This window comes from Tachyglossus aculeatus, chromosome 1 (genome assembly GCF_015852505.1).
Source record: "Tachyglossus aculeatus isolate mTacAcu1 chromosome 1, mTacAcu1.pri, whole genome shotgun sequence".
In the NCBI taxonomy this organism is placed as follows: domain Eukaryota; kingdom Metazoa; phylum Chordata; class Mammalia; order Monotremata; family Tachyglossidae; genus Tachyglossus; species Tachyglossus aculeatus.
Genome location: NC_052066.1, coordinates 1,341,385 through 1,356,142, shown reverse-complemented (window position 1 = coordinate 1,356,142; position 14,758 = coordinate 1,341,385). Strand labels below are relative to the sequence as shown.

Sequence of the window (14,758 nt, the reverse complement as noted above, 5' to 3'; positions counted from 1 at the left end):
TTATTTATTTATTTATTTTATTTGTACATATCTGTTCTATTTATTTTATTTTGTTAGTATGTTTGGTTTTGTTCTCTGTCTCCCCCTTTTAGACTGTGAGCCCACTGTTGGGTAGGGACTGTCTCTATATGTTGCCAATTTGTACTTCCCAAGCACTTAGTACAGTGCTCTGCACATAGTAAGCGCTCAATAAATACGATTGATGATGATGATGATGATGATCAAGTGGCAGAGCTGGGATTAGAACTCAGATCCTCTGACTGCCAGGCCCGGGCTCTATCCACTAGACAACACTGCTTCTCCTGGGCCCTCCCAGCTTCCAGTTTCCCAATATCAGCTCTGCAAATAGCAGCCACAAGGATCTCCTGAGTTTGCTCCTAAAGGTGAGGCTGAGTGTGTGCTCATGGCAGGTGAAGGACAATCCTCCTGTACCATGGGTGGAACAAGCAGCTGCTCTGGTACCCCCAGTGCCTGGTGCCCACACAGCCTGGCACTGCTCTTGTCTGGTATCCTCAGATGAAATCTCCTCCCTCCTCTCAAGTGCTACTCCGGCCACCTGTGTTTTTGACCCCATTCCTCTCATCTTACGAAATCTCTCGCTCCGTCCCTCCTCTCCTCCTTAACTTCTATCTTCAACCGCTCACTCTCCACTGGTTCCTACCCCTCTGCCTTCAAACATGCCCATGTCTCCCCCATCCTAAAAAAATGCTCTCTTGACCCCACCTCCCCTTCTAGTTATCTCCCTATCTCCCTCCTACCATTCCTTTCCAAACTCCTTGAACGAGTCATCTACACACACTGCCTCGAATTCCTCAACACCAACTCTCTCCTCGACCCCCTCCAATCCGGCTTCTGTCCCCTACATTCCACCGAAACTGTCCTCTCAAAGGTCACCGATGACCTCCTGCTTGCCAAATCCAACGGCTCCTACTCTATCCTAATCCTCCTCAACCTCTCAGCTGCCTTCGACACTGTGGACCACCCCCTTCTCCTCAACATGCTATCTAACCTGGGCCTCACAGACTCTGTCCTCTCCTGGTTCTCCTCTTATCTCTCCAACTGTTCATTCTCAGTCTCCTTTGCGGGCTCCTCCTCCCCCCTCACATCCCCTTACTGTAGGGGTTCCTCAAGGGTCAGTTCTTGGTCCCCTTCTGTTCTCTATCTACACTCACTCCCTTGGTGAACTCATTCACTCCCAAGGCTTCAACAGTCATCACTACGCTGATGACACCCAAATCTGCATCTCTGCCCCTGCTCTCTCTCCCTCCCTCCAGGCTCGCGTCTCCTCCTGACTTCAGGACCTCTCCATCTGGATGTCTGTCCGCCATCTAAAACTCAATATGTCCAAGACTAAACTCCTTATCTTCCCTCCCAAACCCTGTCCTCTCCCTGACTTTCCCATCACTGTTGACGGCACTACCATCCTTCCCATCTCACAAGCCCCCAACCTTGGTGTCATCCTCGACTCCGCTCTCTCGTTCACCCCTCACATCCAATCCGTCACCAAAACCTGCCGGTCTCACCTTCGCAACATCACCAAGATCCGCCCTTTCCTCTCCATCCAAACCGCTACCCTGCTGGTTCAATCTCTCATCCTATCCCGACTGGATTACTGCATCAGCCTCCTCTCTGATCTCCCATCCTCCTGTCTCTCCCCACTTCAATCTATACTTCACGCTGCTGCCCGGATCATCTTTGTGCAGAAACGCTCTGGGCATGTTACTCTCCTCCTCAAAAGTCTCCAGTGGCTACCAGTCAACCTACGCATCAGGCAAAAACTAGTCACTCTCGGCTTCAAGGCTGTCCATCACCTCGCCCCCTTCTACCTAACCTCCCTTCTTTTCTTCTACAGCCCAGCCCGCATCCTCCCCTCCTCTGCCGCTAACCTCCTCACTGTGCCTCGTTCTCGACTGTCTTGCCGTCAACCCCCGGCCCACGTCCTCCCCCTGGCCTGGAATGCCCTCCCTCCACACATCCGCCAAGCTAGCTCTCTTCCTCCCTTCAAAGCCCAACTGAGAGCTCACCTCCTCCAGGAGGCCTTCCCAGACTGAGCCCCCTCCTTCCTCTCCCCCTCCCCCTCATCTTCCCCCCAACCTCCTTCCCCTCCCCACAGCACCTGTATATATGTTTGTACAGATTTATTACTCTATTTATTTTACTTGTACATATTTACTATTCCATTTATTTTATTTTGTTAATATATATTGTTTTGTTGTCTGTCTCCCCCTTCTAGACTGTGAACCCGTTGTTGGGTAGAGACCATCTCTGTATGTTGCCAACTTGTACTTCCCAAGTGCTTAGTACAGTGCTCTGCACACAGTAAGTGCTCAATAAATATGAATGAATGAATGAATGGTACCCACAGTGCCTGGCACTGCTCTGGTTTGGTACTCGCGGTACCTGGTGCAGCTCTGGTCTGATTCTCCTGGTACTTGACACTACTCTGGTACCCATGGGCCTGCTCTGGTCCAGTACCCATGATGCCCAGAGCTGTTCTGGTCTGGTACCCACAGTCCCTAAAGGCCAAGTCCACCTCAGTGCCCACTCAGCAAGACTGAGACAAGGGGAAAATCTTCACCACCAACCGCTCCTCCCTTCCCCTCTCCGCAGGAGACCTGGGATCACAGCAGAGAGAAAGGAAGCTGAGCGTCACTCCCCGCCCCCAGCCCCGCCCCTGCCCTCATGCCGGAGGCCTTCACAACATCACTAAAACTCGTCCTTTCCTCTCCATCCAAACTATCCAAGCATTTATTCTTCCCCAACTTGATTACTATATCAGTCTCCTAGCTGACCTCCCTGTCTCCTGCCTCTTCCCACTTCAATCCATACTTCACTCTGCTGCCGCATCATCTTTCTACAAAAATGTTCAGTCCATGTTTCCCCACTCTTCAAGAAACTCCAGTGGTTGTCCTTTCACCCCTGCATCAAACAGAACCTCCTCACCATCGGCTTTAAAGCCCTCCATCACCTTGCTCCCTCCTACCTCACCTTGCTACTCTTTTACTTCAACCCAGCCCACAAACTTCGCTCCTCTCATGCCAATCTTCTTACTGTACTTCCATCTCTTCTATCTCACTGCCCACCTCTTGCCCACATCCCACCTCTGTTCTGGAACACCTTCCCTCCTCATATCAGCACGGCTGGATTAGCAGCTTGGCTTGGTGGCAAGAGCCCGAGCTTGGGAGTCAGAGGTTGTGGGTTCTAATCCTGACTTCACCACTTATCAGCTATATGACTTTGGGCAAGTCACTTAACTGCTCTGTGCCTCAGTTTCCTCATCTGTAAAATGGGGATTAAGACTGAGCCCTACGTGGGACAACCTGATTACTTTGTATCTACCCCAGTGCTTAGAACAGTGCTTGGCACATAGAAAGAGCTTAACAAATAACATCATTATATCCGACAGTCAATCTTCAAAGCCTTATTGAAGGCCCATCTCCTCCAAGAGGTTTTCCCTGACCAAGCCCTCTTTTCCTTTTCTTCCACTCCCTTCTGCATCACGTTGACTTGCTCTCTTTATTCATCCCCCTTCCCAGCGCCACAGCATTTATATCCACGTGTCATTTATTTATTATTATTATTAATAATTCATTAATTTCCATTAATGTCTGTCTCCCCCCCTCTATACTGTAAGCTCGTTGTGGGCAGGGAATGTGTCTGTTATACTGTACTCTCCCAAGTGCTTAGTACAGTGCTCTGTACACAGTAAGAGATCAATAAATACGATTGACTGACCCCCAGAGGCCTAGGACCACGCCTGAGGGAAGGGTTGCCCACTGCACATGGGTGCCTGAGGACTGAGTAAAGAGGAGGGTTGTTGCACCCCAGCCCTGCCACCGGACGCCCAGGACTGCCATGGGGGAAGAGACCCCGACCCCCAGTCCTCACCCCCCAGGCACCGGGGGCCTAGAGAGAGAGGGGACCCAGGACACTCTCATTCTCCCTCCATTTGTGCAGTGAAGACTTGAGACTGCACCACAAGGAATGGCCAATCCCCTACCCCTCCGCACACCGGGACCTGGACCACCGCCAAAGAAGCAGGATGTCCACTTACCAAGAAGATTATTATTATCAACTGCCGTCAAGTCATTTCCGATTCACAGAGATTCTATGGATCTATTTTCTCCAGAACGTCCTGTCCTCTGGCATAATCTGCAACCTTTCTAATGGTTCTCCTGTTACGATTGTCATGGTCTCTATCTAGCTGCCGGTTTGCCTCTTCCTCGTTTTCCCTGGACTCTTCCTAGCATTTACGTCTTCTCCAGAGAGAATTAGTCCTTCTGATGATGGGTCCAAAATATGCTAATCTAAGTCCAGTCATTTGGCCTTCCAAAGATCACTTTGGTTTAATTTGCTCCAAAATCCATTTGTCGGTTTTTGGGTTTTGGGGGGCAGTCCTTGGTATTCACAAAAGCCTTCTATAACACCGCATTTCAAAAGAACATAACAACGTGTAAAGTCAAACAGCCAACAACTAAGGACTTGACAGTGCTCGCCCATTCCCTCCAGAGAGAAGCCTTAATGATTCACTAATTGCAACTCAAAACTTGAGATTTCCCTACCACCACCCTGCCATCTGGGAGCTACTGGGTCATCCCCTACCAGAGGAACCTGCGTTGGCCACTGGGTCTACAGATTAGCTGCTAAAACTTTGGATTTTCTTTCTCTTCCTCCCTAACCACATTGTGGGGCTTCAGTCTCTGCCTCTGCTCTCTAGACTGTAAGCTCGTTTTGAGCAGAGAATGTGTCTGTTTATTACTATATTGTATTCTCCTAAGCGCTTTCTCCTGGGATCAGTAATTAATAATAAAGGAACGAGTTGTCAAGAAATACGCCGAAGATCAATGTTCGGAAGACTTGCTATGAAGAGCCTGGAAAAAGTCATGAAATGTGCTATCATTCATTAATTGTTTCATTCTCCTGCATGGATCATTTATCAATAAAAACGTTCAATCCATGTCTCCCCACTCCTCAAGAACCGCCAATGGCTGCCCATCCACTTCCACATCCAAAAGAAACTCCTTATCATTGACTTTAAAGCCCTCAATCGGCTCACCCCATTCTCCTTCCCCCCTTCAAAGCCTTAATGAAGGCACATCTAGACTGTGAACCCACTGTTGGGTAGGGACCGTCTCTATATGTTGCCAACTTGTACTTCCCAAGCGCTTAGTACAGTGCCCTGCATACAGTAATCACTCAATAAATATGATTGAATGAATGAATGAACATCTCCTTCAAGAGGCCTTCCAGACTAAGTTCCACTTTTCTTCATCTCCCACTCCCTTCTGTGTCACCCTGACTTGCTCCCTTTGCTCTCCCCACCCCCTTCCCCACCCACAGCACTCATGAATACATCTGTAATTTTATTTATTTATTTATATTGATGTCTATTTATTTGTATCGGTGGCTGTCTCCCCGCCCTCTAGACTGTGAGCTCGTTATGGGCAGGGACTGTCTCTCTTTATTGCTGCACTGTACTTTCCCAAGCATTTAGTACCATGCTCTGCAAATGATAAATATGATTGAATGAATGAATACGGATAAATACTTCACCTCACTAATCTTCTACTCCAGCCCAGCCCACACACTCCGCTCCTGTAGTGCCAGCTTACTCACTGTGCCCCCATAACAATCATAGTAATAATAATAATGGCATTTATTAAGTGCTTACTATGTGCAAAGCACTGTTCTAAGCGCTGGGGAGGTTACAAGGTGATCAGGTTGTCTCTTGGGGGGGGCTCACCATCTCAATCCCCATTTTACAGATGAGGGAACTGAGGCACAGAGAAGTTAAGTGACTTGCCCAAAGCCACACAGCTGACAATTGGTGGAGTCGGGATTCGAACCCATGACCTCTGATTCCAAAGCCCGTGCTCTTTCCACTGAGCCACACTGCTTCTCTCATCTATCTCACCACCAACATATTTCCCCTTCCCTCCCACTATGGAGGGGAACTCCCTCCCCCTCCCTATACACCAGACCGCCACTCTCTCCACCTTCAAAAGATAACCCATCTCCAAGAGGCCTCCCCTGATTAAGCCCTCTTTTTCCCTGGCTAGCTCTCCCTTCTGCATCATCTATGCACTTGGATCTGTGATCTTTGGACATTAGATATTCACCCCACCCCACCCACAAAGCACTTAGGTTCGTACCTTTAAATTATACTTTATAAATTATTTATTCAATGTCTGTCTCCCTCCCTAGACTAAGCTCATTATGGGCAGGGAAAGTGTCTATTTATTGTTGTATAGTACTATCCCAAGTGCTTAGACAGTGATGTGCACACAGTAAGCACTCAATAAATATGACTGTCTGAACAAATGAATGAATGGACAGGGAAAGTGTCTGCTAATTCTGTTGCACTGGACTGTTTCTAGGGCTTAGTACAGTGCTCTGCACATAGTAAGGACTCAATAAACACCCTTGATTGATTTATGGCCTGGCACTGCTCTGGTCTGGTACCTAAGGTATCTGGTGTTGTCTGGTTTGGTACCCACAGTGCTTAGCATTGCTCTGGTCCAGTACCCAGAATGCTTGGCACTGTCTGGCCCTGAACCCACAGTGCCTGGTGCCACCTGGTCCGCTACTCCTTTCTCCCTGTTGGGGTTGTAATCTTCCCTTCCAGACACCCTGTTCCTGATTGGTGCCCACCAGGCTCATCCATCTGGTGTCATCGGCACTGCCATCCCTGAACTGCCCCCAGCTCTCCCAAAGGGCCCAAGGCACTGCTTCCTCAGGTCCTGGCATTTTTTTTATGTTCGCCCAGGTCACTGTAGCCCCCACAGAACCAACTATAAGCTCTTTGCATTTATTGAATGTGTGAATGAATTAATAGTGCTAACCTTTTCACTATGCCTCCAGCTTGCCTGTCTTGCTGCCAACCCCTAGCCCACGTCCTGTCTTTGTATCTGTGTACGCCTCTGCCCACCTGTGTCTCTCTGTCCACCTGTCTTTGAATCTCTGTGTACCTCTGCCTACCTATGTCTCTCCGTCTATCTTCGTCCCTTGCTGTGTCTTTGTCCTCTTCTAGCATTCACTGGGGGCCTATTGGGTGCAGCTCTCCATTTTCTGAATGTATCTCACTGTCCATCTTATAAAAACAATAACGCTGGAATTGGTTAAGTGCTGACTCTGTACCAAGCACTGAATTGGGGAAGGTATAAGATTGTGGTATTTGTTAAGCACTTATTATGTGCCGGCACTGTACTAAGTGCTGGGATGGATGCAAGAAAATCAGATTGTATACAGTTCCTGTACCACATGGGGCTCCTAGTCTCAATCAGCAGCGTGGCTCAGAAGCAGCATGGCTCAGTGGAAAAGAGCCTGGGCTTTGGAGTCAGAGGTCATGGGTTCAAATCCCAGCTCCACCAATTGTCAGCTGTGTGACTTTGGGCAAGTCACTTAACTTCTCTGGGCCTCAGATACCCCATCTGTAAAATGGGGATTAAGACTGTGAGCCCCCCATGGGACAACCTGATCACCTTGTAGTCTCCCCAGTGCTTAGAACAGTGCTTTGCACATAGTAAGTGCTTAATAAATGCTATTATTATTATTATTATTAATCCTCATTTTACAGATGACAGAACTCAGGCCCAGAGAAGAGAAGTGATTTGCCCAAAGTCACAGAGCAGGCAAGTGGCAGAGCTGGGATTGGAACCCATGAGCTTCTGACTCACAGGACAGGGCTCTATCCACTACACCATGCTGCTTTTCTCCAGATTCCTGGGTGTGTCAGTTGTCTACCCCTGCTAGGAGGTCTGGGGTTGGGGGAGGTAGTGATGATGGTTGGCAGGGGATGAGAAAGAAGTGAGAGCACATAGTCATGGGCAGAAAGGACCAGGAGTCAGAGTGGCTCAGGGCTACCAGAAAACCAACCAGAAAACCAACCGGAAAGCCTCCCAGAAGACCAACATGAAAGAAAGCCTCCTGGACTGAGTGGGATGGGATGAGATGACCAGAACAGGCCAGCCACACTGCCCAGTTGCCCTCCAACAGCTGTGCCCAAAGAGTAAGATGTGCCAACCTAAAGCACTGACCCCACCAGCCCCAAAAGAATGGAGCCATCTTGAGTCTGCTCCTAGGAAGACTGCTCCTACTCCTCCCTCTATTCCTCCCCCAGCACCCAGGAGACAGAGAGAGAGAGAGAGAGAGAGAGAGAGAGAGAGAGAGAGAGAGAGAGAGAGAGAGAGAAAGAGAGAGAGAGAGAGAGAGAGAGAGTGTGTGTGTGTGTAGGGAGAATGGGGTGGGCTTGGGGATGGAGGTTAGGAGTTGAGAGTTGAGGGTTAATAATAATTGTAGTATTTGTTAGGGTTTACTATGTGACAAGCACTGTATTAAGAACCTGGGTAGATACAAGAAAACAAGATCCCACATAGGGCTCACAGTCTGAGTAGAAGGGAAAACAGGGATTGAATCCCCATTTCACAGATGAGGGAACTAAGTAGCACAGAGAAAAGAAGTGACTTGCCCAAGGTCACACAGCAGACAAGTGGTGGAGCTGGAATTAGAATCCATGGCCTCTGATTCCCAGGCCTGGGCTCTTTTCATTAGGTCGTGCTGCTTCTCAAGGGTTGGGAGTTGGAGGTTGGGGGGTTGGGGATAGAGGTTGCTGGGGTGAGGGATGGGGATTGTGCTGGGGGGTTGAGGAGTCGGGGTCGTGGTTGGGGATTGAGGGTGGGGTTTGAGGTGTGGAAGTTGCGGATGGGGACGTGGGGGTGGGTACCTTGAGGAGGAGCTGGTACTTGGTGATCCTCTGGACAGGTTTGATTAAGTAGGATGAGATGGAGTTGGCCAGGCCGTGCCGTTGCTGGATTTCCTGCGGAGAAGGAAGGAGAGGAGTGGTCAGTGGTCGGCAGGTGGATGAACAGATAGGTGGGTGGGAGACACAGAGCTGGGGGGCACCAGGGTGGGTGAGGAGGTGCGGATAACAAGGCAACGAAGTACAGGGAGACGCCCAGAAGGAGATGGGGGATGGAGGGGTGAAAGTCACCATGTCCCTCCACACCGGGGCCACTCGACTCCCGGGTGTACAGGGGTCTGGCCCAACCCCAAAGCAAGCCAGTGGGCTGAGCCTCCGTGGCCTCTCTGTCCATGGGGAAGGTCCGTCGGGGGCTAGGGGTCAGGGAGGGCTCTGAGGTAGGCCGCGCGAGGACCCTTACGTCAAAGAAGGTGCCCGCGTGTTCCAAGATCAGTTCACTGGAATCTGGCTTGTTCTTGCAGTAGGTCACGTACATGTGGAACTTATCGGCCTGTCAGAGCCAGGAATGTCAGAACCCCACAACCCCCCATACCCAACTCCCCAGATCCATGAACCCCCAACACCTGGGCCACAGTGCTGGCTCCTGGACTGAAAGTTCCACCTCTGCCCCAGCCAGCCTGGTCACCCATCCTCTCTAGGCCTCAGTTTCCCCCCTGAATAATAATAATATGGTATTTGTTAAGCACTTACTATGTGTCAGGCACTGTACTAAGCACTGGGGTGGATACAAGCCAATCGGGTTGGACACTGTCTCTGTCCCACAAGAGGCTCACAGTTTCGATTTCCATTTTACAGATGAGGTTAACTGAGGCCCAGAGAAATGACGTAATAATAATGATGGCATTTATTAAGCGCTTACTATGTGCAAAGCACTGTTCTAAGTGCTGGGGAGGATACAAGGTGATCAGATTGTCCTACGGGGGGCTCACAGTCATTTCCCATTTTACAGATGAGGTAACTGAGGCACAGAGAATTTAAGTGACTTGCCCAAAGTCACACAGCTGACAATTGGCAGAGCCAGAACTTGAACCCATGACCACCGACTCCAAAGCCCGTGCTCTTTCCACTGAGCCATGGTGCTTCTCTAAAAATAATAATGCCATTTGTTAAGTGCTTACTATGTGCAAAGCACTGTTCTAAGTGCTGGGGAGGATACAAGGTGATCAGGGTGTCCCACATGGGGCTCATAGTCTTAATCCCCATTTTACAGATGAGGTAATTGAGGCACAAAGAAGTTAGGTGACTTACCCAAAGTCACACAGTTGACAATTGGTGGAGCCGGGATTTGAACCCATGACCTCTGACTCCCAAGCCCATGCTATTTCCATTGAGCCACTCTACTTCTCTAGTGAGTAGCCCAAGATCACACAGGAGACAAGTGGCGAAGCTGGGATTAGAAGGCAATTCCTCTGATTCCCAGGCTTGAGCTCTACCCACTATGCCATGCTGCTTCCCATCATCATCAGTGGTATTCACTGAGTGCTTACTGTGTGCCGAGTAAGAATAATAATAATAATTATGGTACTTGTTAAGTGCTTACTACGTGCCAACCACTGTTCTAAGCACTGGGATAGATACAAGTTAATCAGTCCCTGTCCCCCATGGAGCTCACACTCTTAATCCCTATTTTACAAATGAGGTAACTGAGGTCCAGAGATGTTAAGTAACTTGTCCAAGGTCATACAGCAGACATGTGGCAGAGCTGGAATTAGAACCTAAGTTCTTCTGATTCCCAGGCCCTTGCTCTATCCACTAAGCTATGCTACTTTTCTGTACTAAGTGCTTGGGAGAGTCCAATGCAACAGAATTGGTAAACATGTTCCCTGCCCAATGAGTTTATAATCTAGAGGATAAAGTAGGGACTCTCCCTCTCAGACTGTGAACCCTATGAGGATGGGGGCTAGGCTCCATCTTATCATCCTGTACCCACCCCCAGTGTCTAGCCCAGTGCCTCACACACAGAAGGTGTGCAGCTGGGACATGCCCTACCCTGTTGTGCCCAGCTGGTACACAGGGAGCTGGGGTGTCTACACTTGCCACTGCCAACCCCACCCTCCCTGCTTCCCTAGGGGGCCACTGCCCCGGGTTGGGGGTACCTGGGGAGGGCAGGATGAGTTCTCCAGGTTTCCAGGGGCTCTTGGGGACAACTGTGTACTCTCCCAAGCACTTAAAACAGTGCTCTGCCCACAGTAAGTGCTCAATCAATATGATTGATTGATTGGTTGACTAACACACGCCCACCCGCCTAGGTACCTCTGCAGGTTAGGACTTTTTGCCCCACCCCACAATGGGGAGACTGAGGTCCAGGGACCGACAGCCCAGGGGTCTGGCCGTGACTCCAAGCTAACCACCCTCTCCCAAGGGGCTGGTCAGCCTGCGCCCCTACCCCAAACCTCCACCCCTCAGATGGGCCAGGCAGGCAGGGACCCCGGGTGGTGACATTACCCAAGTGACGAAGCAGTGGCCGATGTCCTCGGGAAGCTGCTCGTATTTTTCCAGCTCCTTCAGGAAGATGCTGCGGTGGAAGTCAGGGCGAAGTGGGGGAAGAGGAGCAGGGTAGAATGGGATGGGGGCGGGGGGCAGGAAGGTGGGCAGGGAGGGGAGGTGTGAGGTCAGCAGGGCTTTTTTATGGCATTTGTTAAGCGCTTCCTATGTACTGGGCAGTGGACTGAGCGCTGGGGTAGATATGAGATAATCAGGTCGAACACAGTCCTTGTCCCATAGAAGGCTCATGGTCAAAGTAGGAGGGACAACAAGGATTGAATCATTTTACAGCTGAGAAAACTGAGGTGCAGAGAAGTGAAATTATTTGCCCAAGGTCACACAGCAGACAAGTGGGATTAGAATTCAGGTCCTCTGACTCCCAGGCCCTTGTTCTAACCAGTAGGCCACACTGCTTACCCTGTTACCTCTCAAGGGGGAAAGAATGGGCAGAGGTTCTCTGGGCACTCAGAGGAAGAAGGGGAAAAGTCCTTCCTGAAGAAGCAGCATGGCCTAGTGGAGAGAGCAGGGACCCGGGAGTCAGAAGGACCTGGGTTCTAATCTCGGCTCTGCCACTTGCTTGCTATGTGACCTTGGACAAGTCACTTCACTTTTCTGGGTCTCAGTTTCCTCAACTGTAAAATGGGGATTTAATACCTATCCTCTCTCCTACTTAAAGACTGTGAGCCCATGAGGGACAGAAACTGTGCCCGACTTAACCGCTCTGTACCTACCCCAGCACTTAGAACAGTGCTGGACACGTAGTAAGTGCTTAACAAATACCACCATAAAACAAACGGCTTGCCCGAGTATAGGCAGCAGACTAGTGATGGAGCCGGGATTAGAACCCAGGTTCTTCTGACTCCCAGGCCCGGGCTCTACCCACTAGACCACACTGCTTCTCTGGGGGGACTTTTCCCATACTCTCTCTGGGTGCCCAGGGAATCATTCTTTGCCCCTCTAGATGTAACAGGGTAAGCAGTGCGGCCTAGTGGAGAGGGCATAGGTCTCGGAATCAGAAGGACATGGGCTCTAATCCCAGCTCTTCCAATTAATTGCTTGCTGTGTGACCTTGGGCAAGTCACTTAACTTCTCTTTGCCTCAGTTTCCTCTACTGTAAAATGGGGATTCAATCTCTGTTGTTCCTCCTACGTAGACTCGGAGCCCCCTGTGGCACAGGGGCTGTGTCTGACCTGATTGATTGGTATCTACCCCAGGGACTAGAACAAATGCTTGATACATAGTAAGCACTTAATATACACCATTGTATAAAACAAACACAACAGGTCCTCTGGTCGACCCCCAAATCTCTCCCACCACTTTGGGTAAACCCCCTCCCCAGCCCACAGTCACTCCCTGGCACCCCCGCTCCATCCTGACCCCTGCCCCGGCCCCCGCCCCAACCCTGGCCAGCCGGGATACCCACTTGTTGTGGAAATCGTAGATCTCGTGGATGTTTCCGAAGATGATGGGCTCCTTGTTGAGGATGCCGGGGGGGACCTCCTCCACGCCGCTCGTCAGCTCCCATAGGTACGTCTGCAAGGCAGCAGACACGCTCAACCGGATGCCCCTGGGCCTGGAGAGCCCCCAGCCCACCCTCCAGCCGGCCTCTGGCATGGCAATCTGCCCCTGCAGACACCGCCCAGACAACGCCATCATTCCCCTCTAGACTGTAAGCTCATTATAGGCAGGGAATGTCACTGTTTATTGTTGTATTGTACTTTCTCAAGCGCATAGTACAGTGCTCTGCACACAGTAAGTGCTCAATAAATACAACTGAATGAATGAGTGCCTTTTCTCTTTCCTCTCCATCCAAATAGCTAGCCTGTGAATCCAAGCACTTATCCTATCCTGCCTGGATTTCTGCATCAGCCTCCTCGCTGACCTCCCTGCCTCCTGTCTCTCCCTACTCCAGTCCAGACTTCACTCTGCTACCCAGACAATTTTTCTACAAAAATCTTCAGGCCATGTTTCCCCACTCCTCAAGACACTCCAGTAGTTGCCCATCCAACCTCCACATCAAACAAAAACTCCTTACCGCTGGCTTTAAAGTCCTCCATCAGTTTGCCCCCTTCTACCTCACCTCGCTACTCTCTTACTACAGTTCAGCCCTCACATTTTATTCCTCTAATGCCAACCTTCTCACTGTACCTCCAACTCAGCTATCTTGCTGCCGACCTCTCTCTCACATCCTGCCTCTGCTCTGAAACAACATCCCTCTTCTTAGCTGACAGACAATTATTCATTCATCCATTCAATCGTATTTGAGTGCTTACTATCTGCAGAGCAGTGTACTAAGTGCTTCTGAAAGTACAATACAGCAATAAAGAGAGACAAACCCTGTCCACAATGAGCTCACAGTCTTGAAGAGAGGAGACGGACATCAATACACATAAAGAAAATGACAGATATATACATAAGTGTTGTGGGGTGGGGAGAGAGGGGAAGAGACAAGGGAGCAAGTCAGGGTGATGCAGAAGGGAGTGGAAGATGAGGAAAACTGGGTCTTAGTCTGGGAAGGTCTCCTGTAGGAGATGGGCCTTCAGTAAGGCTTTGAAGTTACAGAGAGTAATTGTCTGGTGGATTTGAGGAGGGAGGGCATTCCAGGCCAGAGGTAGGATGTGGGATAGGGGTCGGCGGTGAGAAAGGAGAGATGGAAACACAGTAAGAAGGTTAGTGGCACCAGAGGAGCCAAGTATGCGGGCTGGGAAGTAGAAGGAGAGAAGCAAAATGAGGTAGGAGGGGGTGAGGTGATGGAGTGATTTAAAGCCAATGGTGAGAAGTTTTTATTTGATATGGAGGTGGAGAGGCAACCATTGGAGATTTTTGAGGAGGTGGGGATGATGTACTGAATGTTTCTGTAGAAAGATAATCTGAGCAGCGGAGTGAAATACGGACTGGAGTGGGGAGAGGCAGGAGGTTGGGAGGTCAGAAAGGAGGCTGATGCAGTAATATAGGTGGGATAGGATGAGTGATTGTATTAATGTGGCACCAGCTTGGATGGGGAGGAAAGGGCAGATTTCAGCGAAGTTGTGAAGGTGAGACCGATAGGATTTGGTGACAGATTGGATATGTGGGTTGAATGAGAGAGAGGTGTCAAGGATAATGCCAAGGTTATGGGCTTGTGAGATGGGAAGGATGGTGGTGCCATCTACAGTGACAGAAAAGTTTGGGAGAGGACAAGGTTTGGGTGGGAAGATAAAGAGCTCTGTTTTGGCCATGATAAGTTTGAGTACATCCAAGTAGAGGTATTTTGAAGGCAGGAGGAGATGTGATTACTCTGCTCACTTTCGAAGCCTTATTGAAGGCCCATCTTCTCCAAGAGACCTTCCCTGACTTAGCCCTCCTATTTCCCTACTCCCTTCTGCATTACTCTTGCACTTGGATTTGTTCCCTTCATTCACCCCCTCTCAGCCCCACAGCACATATTTCCGTAACCACAATTTATTCATTTATATTAATGTCTGACTCCCCCTCTAGACTGTAAACTCCTTGTGGGTAGGGAACATGTCTACCAAC

General features: G+C 49.9%; 1 protein-coding gene across 2 annotated transcripts in view; it reads right to left on the bottom strand.

Annotated features, from left to right (window-relative positions):
• KALRN (kalirin RhoGEF kinase) overlaps nt 1–14,758 on the bottom strand; it is a 288,617-nt gene that overhangs the window by 146,615 nt on the left and 127,244 nt on the right. For both annotated transcript variants that reach the window (XM_038752830.1, XM_038752839.1), the window contains exons 25-28: nt 12,666–12,775; nt 11,204–11,273; nt 9,159–9,248; nt 8,723–8,815 (exon numbers count right to left, since the gene is read on the bottom strand). In XM_038752830.1, the coding sequence (XP_038608758.1) occupies nt 8,723–8,815; nt 9,159–9,248; nt 11,204–11,273; nt 12,666–12,775 (363 nt within the window). The remainder of the gene's footprint in view (nt 1–8,722; nt 8,816–9,158; nt 9,249–11,203; nt 11,274–12,665; nt 12,776–14,758) is intronic.